Source organism: Carassius carassius, chromosome 14 (assembly GCF_963082965.1).
Source record: "Carassius carassius chromosome 14, fCarCar2.1, whole genome shotgun sequence".
NCBI classification, from domain to species: Eukaryota; Metazoa; Chordata; class Actinopteri; order Cypriniformes; family Cyprinidae; genus Carassius; species Carassius carassius.
This window is the reverse complement of record NC_081768.1, coordinates 24634841-24647931: the sequence shown is the minus strand read 5'-3', so window position 1 is coordinate 24647931 and position 13091 is coordinate 24634841. Positions and strand designations below refer to the sequence as shown.

The 13091-nt window shown below is 38.8% G+C and overlaps 1 protein-coding gene across 2 annotated transcripts in view; it reads left to right on the top strand.

The window, feature by feature from the left end:
- LOC132157398 (tight junction-associated protein 1-like) overlaps positions 1-6699 on the top strand; it is a 124850-nt gene extending 118151 nt beyond the window's left edge. For both annotated transcript variants that reach the window (XM_059566739.1, XM_059566738.1), the window contains one exon: positions 3343-6699. In XM_059566739.1, coding sequence (XP_059422722.1) covers positions 3343-4779 — 1437 coding nt within the window. In that variant the 3' untranslated portion in view covers positions 4780-6699. The remainder of the gene's footprint in view (positions 1-3342) is intronic.
- Positions 6700-13091: the final 6392 nt, after the last annotated feature.

Sequence of the window (13091 nt, the reverse complement as noted above, 5' to 3'; positions counted from 1 at the left end):
GATTTATATTAAAAAAAATAATAATAATTCGCCATGTCCGCATGATGTGCTTTATGGCAGTGTTTAGCATTGAGAGTGTCTGTTAGGGCAGTTGTGCTGCGAGACATGGCTGGTCTTTGGTTACGGACGGTCTCGCTGGAAGAGAAAAGGCACAGTATTGACAAGGTGCCAAACCCCAGACACATCTGTCTGTTTGGCCTTTGTGTCTGTCCGTGGGGAAAAATAGGACAGATTTCAGGCTGATGGACAGCTCTGTGTACAAGAACAGAGACGTATGATGAGACAGCTTGACCCCATGGACATATGGGTATTGAACACATCAGGACATTATCACCTGTGGCCTGCACTCTACATTAAACCCATCTATCACTCTGTCTGCCCTTGTTGTTTTATTCTGCAAACTGCATTAAGTCCTGGCCAAAGCGAGGGCAACACTTTTAGCATATTTGCTATTTGAACCGCTTGTCTTGTTTTAAATGCATTAATGCATTAATTCCTTTTTATATTTAGATATTTTTGTGTAGAGATTGGTATTAAATTGAAATGATCATTCTCTCAGCCATGCCCAAGGATGCTGAAGTTGTGACACTTGTTGCATGCTTTTCCTTTACTGATCAAATTCATGCATTTAAAATTTACATTGCTATATAACAATTTTAGTTTTGTAAAGACATGAATTTATAGGCACAATTTCTAAACTAATTCAAATAATTTAGCAGGAACCCATGTTTTGAAGATCGTGAAAAATTCCGTTACGTTTGTCCAAACTTGTAGGTTCTGCAGAGAAAGATGGCATATCTACTTGCCATATTGGCTGAGTGAGAGAGTGTGGGTGCAGGATCTTCCTCCTTGGCAGCAATTAATTCACAAAGGATCTTACTTCATCCTTTTTTAATTTATTGAGTTGACAGCCGTGACTAATCTCTAGAACTATGATCTAGGAGAACTATAGTGATGGAGTGAGTTCACTGGAACCTTATTTTTAGAAGATATTTGATTCACTGTCCAGATTATCCTCTTGCCCTGCTCTTGTGAACTCTATAATTCATTACTCTGTAAGCAGGGAACACAGACTGTTTCTTGGGTTATTTTAAGGCTTGACTGAGCCGATGCCATTATCTGTTTTCATCCTCTTACTACTAACATAAAGCCACTGTTGTAAAGCATCCACTTGTGAAGCATCATTCTCCAAATGAATGTCAAACTGATCTGCACTGGAAGTGCATATGCATCAAACAGGCCATTTGTGTATTCTATCACAGCTTTAGAAGTGCTTTGAGAACTTGAGAGCCATAATGCTTCAGTCCAATGCTGGAAATCAGAGAGTTGTTATAGTGGCTCTCATGTAGAGCCAATTCTCTATATTTAGCTAAAGATGGAAATTATGGACCGTAATTGGCATGCGGTATTTGACGGTTAAGTGTAGGTCACTGCAAAAACGAGTAGAATTGTAACTTGTCTTTGTAAGGGTAGCCTAGAAAGATGATGACTAGCATGCCACTACTTAAAGAAGATGATGGGACCACTAAATGGTTATGCAAGTGCTATTGCAATTTTTTGTATGTGTTTGGTGCCATTTAAGAGACTGAGCTTGTAGCCAGACTTTGACTTACAGAGTAAAGTTCAGTCCATACTGAAGAGTGTTCTGGCCAAGAGCCGTGTATCGGATTGAAACCTAAAGTATAATTCAGTTTTTATGTGTGTGCAAAGATATATGCTAACTTACATATGTGATGTAAATTTCATGATCAGCATTGTACAATGTGCAACCCAATTTTTTAACAGCGGTCACACATGCACACTTTGAATTATTTGGTCCACTAGGTGGCAAAAAACTAACCCAGGTCTTTGTTTCATCTAAAAAAGAAATGGAAGAGAAAACTACCAGAGACCTTGTGCGAGTTGGTTAAGAGATATTCGCAAATCCAGATTTAAGACATTTTTTTCAGTCGTAGCATCCAGATGGCAATAGCTTACACTGGACAAAGATTTAACTTTTTTTTATTGGGCATTTGTCAGGTGGTTGTGTACACATGAAGTCTACTTTGAATGCTTATGTTTTTGGCTGTATCTATACGCTAAGTGTTTGCATCAAAACCAGCCACAATTCCATTAATTTTATGTAATGATCTGGGGCAAGTAAAAATGAAATTGGATATAACAGTGAAAGCACAAAACAGGTGAACAATGATGTATAGTATTGTTTATGTGCTAGTGCATTTATGCATCAGATAGTCGTTGAATGGTCTGTAAAGATATCGGAGCTGTCCTCATTGTCTTGTGGGAGAAAGAAGTCTTATTTTGCGCATTGTAGTGATTGGAGTATTGTAGCACTCTGTGTAACATCTGACTTCCCACACTAGCATGTGATGCTGCAGTGCTCATGGGATACTAATGCCCTCTGGGACAATTAATTTAGGCAGCGTCATGTAGATTTCTGAGCTAGAAGGCCATGAAGGGGTCATGCTTGGAAGTGTGGTCTGGACAGATCAATTCTCCCATGCCCCATGCTCAGAGGAAGTAAGGGCTTTGTGGGTAATTGCTGCCCCAAAGGATCGTTACAACATAAAGCTAAGCAGGACTGTGTGATCACTGATTTTTCCTGCCTTTTTTCCACAAATCAATGACTTGGCCTGGCTTTGTTAAATCGTGCCACACTACAGAATGAAATAAAGGCCTCATCACCTGCCTTTTTTCTTTTAGTCTCTCTCTCTCTCTCTGTCTGTCTCACCCCTCTTCAGTAATAATCTAATTTGAGGTGAGCTGCTTACTCTTTATTCTTCTAGGCTGGCCAGATATTGGATGGTGTTAAATGAAAAGACCCTGTTTTTTGCTTTTCATGATCATGACTGAGATAACCTTAATTGGGACTGTATGGTAGATAGGCTTCATCAAACATCCTATTCATATCCTAGTGCATGTTAGTGAAATTGCATCTTTTAAGATTACTTTTAAGAAAGGATTCATCCACAAAATGGGCAAGAAAAGGGAAAGGTAAAAGAAAAAGATTGAGATTGCTTATTTACCTTGAAACACAGAAGAAAATTGTATAGACTATTTTATAAAGTACAGTCTTGTTCTTTTTGGAGGATCACGGGTGCACAAGAAAGACTGTGTAAACATTAGTGTTTTTCCCAGTTTGTGTTCCATGCAAGAATTGCGCATGCAAGGCTGGTCCTTAAAAAGACTTACCCTAGAAACAGAATTTAGATTTTTTTCAGGTTGATGGATAACTTGTCATTTAAACTTCGAAATCCAATTTCTAAAATGAGCTCTACTGTAGGAAAAGTAAACCTTTGTTGCATTTGTTTGTGTGTTAATTTTTTCTATAATGTTTTGCAGTTGCCATATGAGCTACAGGACATGGTGAACAAGCACATGGAGAGTAGCTTGCCTAACAAGACTCGGGGCTCTCAGGGAGCTCAAGCCCAGGATCCTGACACTCTAAGTCTGACTCCTGCAGACGTAGTGCCCACTTCAGTGATCGCTCGTGTTCTTGAAAAGCCAGAGCCCCTGGTGCTCAACTCAGCCCAGTCTAGCAGCAGTGCAGGTCGGCCCGTGGCTGAAGATGTGTTTGTACACGTGGACATGACAGGACCCCCAGACGAGAGTGGAGGGCGTGAAAATGGGGGTCCTGTTCATGCCAGGCCTATTGTGGGAGCTGGTTCTGATCAGCAGCATGTAAACGGCATGTGTCGAAGCCAGGGCAGCCTGGATGGTGCAACAGGAGAAGATGGGGCAGCCCCTTCTTTTGAGAAGTTGAATCCTTACCCAGCACCTCCACCACCAAACCCGCTGTACCCTGGTCGCAAAGTGATCGAGTTCTCCTCCGATGACAAAGTCAAGATTCCCAAGAACAGTCCACTGCCCAATTGCACCTACGCTACTCGTCAGGCCATTTCTCTTAGTCTTGTGCAGAACGAAGAGGAGGCAGTCGAGCGCCAGCGGACCGTGCCCAATAGCCCTGCTGTGTCTGATGGGGGTTGGCGGTCTGGGACCTCCTCATCTTCTGGTGGAGGGCATGCTTCTCACCAGCGCACACCTCCACAGATGGATGCGATGGACACCCTCTCAAGTCATTCAAGTCCCTTTAGCAGCCCCCCTCAGCCTCCGAGCGCCTTTGCAAGCTCTGGTAGCTCAGAGGAGGACCTAATGGCCAACTGGCAGCGCATGTTTGTAGAAAAAATGGCACCATCCACCGAAGGCTGCCTTGTCAACCGTACGTCCTTCAGCAGTGAGACGGTAAAAGATCTCCAAAGAAGTCACAATGGAAAATCAAGAGTAGGGGCTCTGAGAGGTGCTTACTCTGATGGCGAGGAGGGATCCTCGGCCCAGAGCTGGACGGCAAGTAGAGAGTCCAGTTTGGATACAGACAACAGCAGCATGGCAGACCTCCGGGCAAAAAAGACTCAATACGGTGGTGACTTTTCCCAGGAAGAGGGTGAACACCTACTGATGGCCCTTGATCCACTTGAGAATGATGGTGCTAGTGGTGACACCATGGTCACAATTGAGAGCAGTCCAGCCTCTGCTAAGTGTCAAGAGTTTGCTGAAGATGATGGCTCTGCAGGAAGTTCATCTGAGGAGCGAGATATCCTGCCCCAGGACTTTCCTGTCATCGGCTCAAGAGCCCTAGCTGCCCTTGAGGATTATGCAGACAAGCCCCCTCAGACTGGCTCCTCACGACCTCTGAAGAGCCCCAAGAGAATGGGGGTTCATCACTTGCACCGCAAAGACAGCCTTACACGAGCTCAAGAGCATGGAAACTTGCTGGACTGAGACTTTCAGGCTTATTCTTCTCTTCTTTTTTTGACCTTGAGTGCTCTTCATCTTACTAGCAATCTCTAGGCATTGCAGCATACGACAAGTGGAAGGGATTGAATCAGCACTGTTGTACTTATCCCTGATCATGCTGCTGTTGCAGAGGCATCATTGTAACTCTTCTGTCCTTTCTCTGAGGCTTGGAGCTCTTTTATCTGTGGAACCAGTGGTATTGATGGCACCCGTGGTGAAGTACTTCAGTCAGTCTGGCTTTGCGTGGACGGTGCTTCAGGGATCGTACAAGAATGTCATAGGAGACATTCCAAGTCCGAGACTTGATTCTGTTTGATGTGACATGATTAAGTGGGCAACAGAAGGACATAGCTATACAATTACACTTCTGTAAGAGAAAGAGTTCAAGATTGAGCAGCATTGGGAATGATCCATGTGGCACTGTACGGACATGGAACATCTCACATAATGGGTGTTTTGACATTTGCTTTTGTCCTCGGGTGAAAGTTTTCTACCCAGATAATGATATCTACCCAGTATCCAGGTGCAAGTCCTTTGTTACGGGAGATTGGGATGGCACCAAATGGCCACAGCTTCACAGATACCACTGTGTCAGGCATTCTGCTGGCTGAAGCAGATTAAATGTAATCTATGGGGACTCTCTTGTCAATTTTCAGTGCCTAACCCTTGCTCTGACATAGGGGGCTCTCCATCACCCTTTAAAATAACATCTTGTTCCTTTAGCCTGCTTTTAGTCATCATAAACTGAGATGATCCTTCACCTCCAATTTTCGGTTACCTCTCTTCATTGATCTACCACTGTATTTCAACACCCAATCTAAAGACAGCTTTTGTACTTTGATAATTTGAATTTGATGTATTCAGTATGTGTTTTAATGATCAAGTGTACTCCCTGATTTTCATTCTCATCTATTTTGTTTGACTAATGGTATTTAAAACCAATTATGATTTTAAGTAAATATATAGAGTTTGTGTATTTATTTGTCTTATGCTTGTCTGAAGTGTCCCATTACTTCCCTCAAAGCAGTTAAGCACTTGCAGAAGTGTGTATAAATGCATAGGTTACTAAATCCTGTCATGAAATGAGAAGGTATGCAATCCCTATAACACATTTTAAATATTTAGTCTATTTCTTTTTTTTTCTTTTTTCACAGGTCAGTATTTAAGAGTAAAAAAACAAACTCTACAAGTAAGGCTGAAACGTTAAAATGTGTCATTGGTATTTTATGTCCTCCAATTCAGAGATATATTAATCTGACCCTTTGATGCTGATGGCACAAATTGCCTTTCAGAGGGCATATTAATATTTAAAAACTATGCATTTAGTACTGTGTAATAACACCACAAAAACCTAGCAAAGCTTTCTCTCTGTTATGATGACATAGCGGACTTCTAAATGAAAAAACGATGATGTAAAAAGCTGAAATTTAAACCAGAAACATGACCAGAATGCATTATTTAGATGATTTTTGTTTGTTTGTTCTTTTTAATCCCTGATTTCAAGAAAAGCCATGCTTTGATCTTAATGAATGTAATATGTAATGGAAATAATCTTTATGTAGCATCCGTTTTCATTGGTTCCTCTTTATTCTTTAGCTGATGCGAATGCTTTATGTATTTTAAGGGGACTGTGCATCCCGCCATCATTGGGTGTCTTTTTCTGTGTGTATTTTTGTGTGTTAATCTGATTTCTCGTGATTATGGAAGATCAATCTGTCTTCTACAAGTTTTTTTTTTCTTTTCTTTGAGTGTCCGAATCGTTTCATTTCAATCCTTGTTCAAATAGCATTTTAATATTCATATTTTTTTCTCAAACAATAAGTTTCATATGCAATGGCTACAAGCATCCTCATTCTTTTGTTTTGATAAATATAGAGACGATTAAACTCTGTGTTGCCTTTTTAAGTGCTTGCTTTGTGCTTTTTATTTGCAGTAAGTTTAAGTCTGTTGAACAGTCGTTCTCCAGATGTCCCACACAAGGTCAAGGACTTCATGCAGTAGTGTACTTAAAAATAAAAAAATTTTTTGTAGAAACTGGACATAGCATACCCTCCACCCTTATTGATTTGAGACATATACCCTACAGGTGACACACAAAAGTATTCCTCATGCATAAAAATATGCTGTGTACGTACGATTCTTAGGATTTGTCTTTTATTTATGAACGTATCAGTGAGTCAGAAGGTACAGCAGCATGTATTACATTTTAAACAGTATTCCTGGAAGGACATCAGTCTTTTGTATAACGTTTGCTGTATATATTCACCACATAGCTAGTCTGCCACAGCACTCCTTGCCCTGAATAATTCAGCTATATGTTCCTCAGTGAAGGGCTCCCGAGTCCACACTTACTCTTTGTCTTACACTTTGGTCTTCGTATGTAGTTATCAGACTTGCTCTGCAATATATGGGAGTACCATTAATAGCCCATGATTAATTGAAGTGTAACTACCCACCATGCTGAATCATTAATATTTTATCATGTTCTAAAATAGTTCTGTGATGCTTTAAAGAGACAGAGTAAACCCTGTCAGAGTCTCGCATGACGAATTAATCTCTTAAATATTTCAGTCTCGTCAGATGTTACACCAGGACATGCAAATAAATACAAAAAAGACACGACAATGGTCAGAATGTGCCATACACTGAGTGCATATGTAGGACTTTCTCCACTTTAATAACTCAAATGTAATTGCACGCATAAGAGACGTGCACATATTCTTTAATCCAAGGTGACCCTCTGGTGTGCTGTGCACAAGTCATTCAAAAGCTTTGCTGAGAAATCTAAGAAATGAAAAAAATGTCAAGGTTGTCCTCCAAGCAACACTCCAATCCACCTTCTGGCCAAAGCTGACGTCTCTGTGATTGAAAAACATATTCAATTCATGTTATCTTCTCTTTAACCTTCAAGACGGTGCTTAGTCTGCGCTCCTTTTCCTTTGATCTATGAATGTTTTTATTCATCAGTAGGCCAACTTTCATGTAACCATCAACAAAATGTCAAGTCAAATTAAGTCTGAAATTAGCTTTTGTTATTGACTAATGCGCTTGTATTCAAGTGAAAATTGACCCCGCTTACTTTAATACATATTCCTGGTTTTGCTATCGTGGTAATCTTTCATCAAAGTGTAATTAGCGCACTCCCCCTTAACAATGACTCCTTTTTGTTAATGTTAACTAAGAGCCATTGTTAAGCCCTAGTTTAAGCATTGACTGAACAAACTCACATTCAGGATTCATTTTAGTATGAAATGACTATACTCGACCTAATCAATTTCTGATTAACAAAATCAAGTTCTGCCCTAAATTTTGTTGTTGAACATCCTGTTTCACTTGAAAATGCCTTGGGAGTCAAATTGGTTGGGCTTCATGTTTTGTAGAGTCCTTGCAATTCTTTAATAGTTGTATTTTGTTTACTTCATTTATTAAACAAGTTTCTGAAGTTTAAGTTTTAAATTATTAACGTTTAAATTCTGTGAGTCTCAAGATATTATTGTCCTGATGCTTTAACATTGTGGTGGGATTTCATTGATTATGTGAGGGGATTTTCTAAGGGTGCAAAAACCAGTTTCATGTTGATGTTGGCTCGCACAATAACATTTCAGATGTGTACAATTTTACAGTTTGTCTTCTGAATTTGTCCATAATTCCTCAGACAGATTTCTGGTGCATACCTTGTCTTATGTGCAGCTGTAGCAACATGGTGCTTTTTTCCTTGACATACCGTCATTTTGATCCCCTCCCTGTGCAGTGTAATTTTCACCAGTTTAAAAGAAATTTATTTTGACTTTTACTTTTATCAGGAAAGGCTTTAATGTTTGTGTAGATGTTTCATGTACAGCTTTTTACTCTTAAAAAAAAAAAATCTTTTTATGACTGGACTGATTTTATTTTCAGAATTTGTAAACTGATGTATATTTTAAAAGAAATAAAACTATTTTAAAGCGTTGTTTTGAACTACACTTGCAGTGTCCCCTCCATGCACTACTGCGATTCACTGGTGTGTGTTCATTCTGTCACATGACGTCATTGTAGCCGTGGAGCGGCAGTGACGATGCAGGAGTGCCCACTGCTGGCCATGAGGGTCCGGTGCTCGTCACTGGCTGGATACAAGCACCTAGCAACAGTGTGCCAACAGTCCTTGGTTGTAATTGTCAAAACAATAACAGGAACTAATTAGGGTCAGTAAAGCATATCAGCAGATCTGACAAGAACTAGGCCTAATTGCTGTTTTGTCTGGCAGTTTCCAGGATCATTGCATAAATTAACACCTCAAGACTGTTTTGTGCAGGAGTGTTATTTATCATTATTATCTTTTCATTCTTACATGTATACAGGCTTTTGCCCTCTTTGCATGTGACACTGGCAACAGAGCCTGTTCAGGGTGCGGATCAAAAGATTTTTCTCTTCAAAAGGGGGTCCGGCAGAAAAAGTTTGAGAACCACTGGCTTGAACTAATATGACATCAAAATGCCAGTTTGCAGTATTAAGCAGCCTTATGGATTATTTTTGTACAGATAAAATTACTAAACGAATGAAAATAAGGCGACCAGGTTTCCGAAATGGAAACGGGGAACGTCTCCTATTTCAGTGGTCTAATTCTAACTAAAATCTAATTTGTTATCTAAAGAACATTTGAACAATTTAGTGTTTCTAGTTGTTCACTATACTGTTATTGCAATTATGTTTAGTTTGATTATTATGATTTGGGCTCACTATGAAAATAGTTGCGTGGGCGTAAAAGAGATGGAGATGGGGCAATCTGTGCATGAGCTGATGTTTTATTTGAATCAGGACAGAGCGCTGGACACACTCTCATGTTTTAGTCATACTTGAAGCAGGAGGGCGCCCTTGAGCAGAAAGTCCAAGACGGACTCATAGAAATAAAAACTTGTGATGTACCAGGAACGTGAAGATATTTGCCTTGTCCAAATGTCCACACTTGCAATCTTGGCCGCCTGAGAGCACGTGCACTGGACAGGAAGTAAGTGCACAAGACTCTCCCAGGTCTTAGGAGTAGTTCCCTTCCAGAACAAAAATGTACAGATATTGTACTCACCCCGTGTCATCTAAGATGTTCATGCGTTTCTTTCTTCACTCGTAAAGAGTTTGAACTTCCAAAATGCAGTTTAAGTGCAGCTTCAAAGGGCTCTAAACGATCCCAGCCCCTAAAAACAAACTAATAATAATAATATTAAAATTTTGAGTTACATTTGAACCTCAAACACTCCTCTTGTCTAGCTCTGCGTGAACTGTCTTCCCCCTTTCCAGGACAGTTAAGGTAGGTCTAATAACTCAAAATCGTCCTACATCACTGCAGAAGTACCGACCCGGTGTTTACAAAGTGAACGTGACAAACAATAAATAATTTTTATTATTATTATTATTACGTTTTTAAAGATTTTGAAGTTGGAGAAAATGAGATGGGAGTTTTTAGACCTAACCTAACTGTCTTGGAAAAAAAAATAAAAATAAAAAAACGTTAATGCAGGTAGACAGGACAAGCATTTGAGGTTGAAAAGTATTTAATTTGTAATTCGTTTTTTTGGAAAGTAACCGATCGTTTCGCTAGATAAGACCCTTCTTCCTCAGCTGGGATTGTTTAGAGGCCTTCGAAGCGGAATTTAAACTGCATTTTGGAAGTTCAAACTAGGGGCACTATAGAAGTCCATTATATGGAGAGAAATCCTGAATGATTAGCCCAAAAAAATAATTTCTTTACAAAGGAAAAAAGTAAGACACGGACATCTTTGATGAAAAGGGTGTGAGTACATTATCTGTAAATTTAGCTCTGGAAGTGAACCCTCCTTTTAAAACACAAGTGCCCTTAAAGCAACACTCCACTTTTTTAGAAAATAGGCTAATTTTTTCCCTAGAGTTAAACAGTTGAGTTTTACCATTTTTGAATCCATCCAGCTAATCTGTGGGTCTGGCAGTGGCACATTTAGCTTAGCTTAGCTTAGCTTAGCATAGATCATTGAATCTGATTAGACCATTAGCATCTTGCTCAAAAATGACCACAGAGTTTTAATATTTTTCCAAATTAAAACTTGACTCTTCTGTAGTTACAGAAGCACCTGAAAATAGTCCCCAGCAACTCTGCTATTGCTGCAACTACACAAACAAGCTGGGACTATTTTCAGGCGCTGCGTAATATCACTACGCCTGCTGCACCCATGGTATGGCAGTGAAGTTCCTTGATGATTACGCCAGAATGAGAGTCTAGTTCCTAGCCATATCAGTCTAGAAAATCACAACTTTTCATTTTTTAGTCCACAGTGTAAAAAGAATCAAGTTTTAAATAGGAAAAATATCGAAACTCGTTTTCAACCCAGACCTGGAGATCGGCTGAATGGATTCAAAAAAGGTAAAACTCAACTGTTTAACTCTAGAGGAGTTGGAAAATGAGCCTATTTTTATTTATTTTTTTAAGTGAAGAGTTCCTTTAACGCGCACTAAATCTCCGGAGCAGTATTCAAAGAATTTTTTCTGCATTTACAAACTTTGTACCTTGTCAAATGTTATTTCGTGCCTTTGCTTTGAAATTGCTCGTACTATTCTTAATTAGGCTTATTATTTTGCATTTCTGCAAATGTTTATCAGTTTTTCGTATTATTATTTTACTCAACAGTAAAATAATAAATTAATTTGGAATAACGTACATTTTAGATATTAATATTGCCAGTTACTTGCTGCTTTGTTTAGCAAATGTACGTCTTCGAAATGCACAAAGTGATGTGTTTGATTCCTGAATGTTTGAGTGTTTTTTCGACAGCCATGTTGATTCAGTGACTAACTAAAGATATGAAAGTATAACCTGCAGAAAGACTCTAGATGATTGCAGACTCGGTAGGCATTTTTGTGCACTACGTGCACTGACTCCGATCTCATTTCAGTCCCTTCCAGATCAGACTAATGAGCATTTCATCACGCTGAATCCTTTAGCATTCTCCTGTCAGTGAAGAGGATTCATTACAGCATTACCCACTGGAAAATTGGCCTTCCATTTGTCTCAGTTCTTTAGCAGCTTGGTAGATTGATTGGAGGCTTTCATTAATTATAGACATTGATCTCCTTCCTTTTATTTGCCTTTCCTGGCAGCTGCTGAATGAGAGAGGAGATAGACATTAGGTTGGTTTTGGTGTCCATTTCCTAACTCGATCCCTGACCGGAAATAGAGAGCTGCTTCTTCAAAGTCATGGAAGGGAGCAGTAGATATAATACCTAAAAAGAACTAAAAGCAAAATAAATGTGCAGGGTCAGAAATTAATTTTGCATCAAGGGACACAATTATTTTTTATAATTAATTCAAAACTTCAACTGCAGCATTTACAGCAGTTGCATATATATATATATATATATATATATATATATATATATATGCAGTCCACAGTTTTTTTTTATTCAATCTCTAACTCTGACTGAACACAATATGTCATGATAAAGCAATGTTTTAATTTAAAAGGATTTAAAAGGACCCTCATGGTTTCAAAGGATGAATTTTGAGAGTTTGTTTTCAAGTGATATATCATTTCTGATGATTTCTAAAGTGTGATAGAGAAAAAGGCAACAAAGAAGACTGTTATGATGGAGGTTTTTAGGTGCACTCTTGCCATAAATTAATCTATTACTTTTCCTACATCATTTTTAACAAAAAAAGATTGGTAAAATATCTATTTAGGAGTCTTAGATCTACAGATATACAGTCTGTCATGATTAGATTAGGATTTAATTGTAATATAGTGAAGTAAATGTAGGCATACAGGCAGACAGTTAACAGGTTAAGTTATATCACATAATCAAGAGTGTTGATGTCAGTATTTAGACAAACAGTCTTCACACCATATCATTCTTAATAAACATAAGCCTGGCAGAATGAACAAAATATCTGTCTAATTCTGCAAGGCTTGATTAGTTGATTTAAGGTGTTCAATTCGGGATGATTAAAAGCCATTTTAGAGCAAATACATAGAAATGATGAATAACCTGTCGTTAAATGAATGTACATAATTTACTTTATATAATGTAATGCATATACAGTAATGCATGCTATCTAGTGTTGCAACATGATATTCTCTGGCCGTTCTCCTCATCATAAAAGAGGGTTGTAAATCTATAATTTCTGTAAATACGTTTTGGCTGTATGCTGCACAAAGCTTGTGAACCACACTCTATGGGGGATTGAATTATCCATTCTGCACAAATGCTTTTTATACCCTAATTATCAAATGCTAAAAAAAAAAAAAAACTGAGTCTCAACAGCTGATTTCATAAGAAAAATGGATCTCCAAAAACAG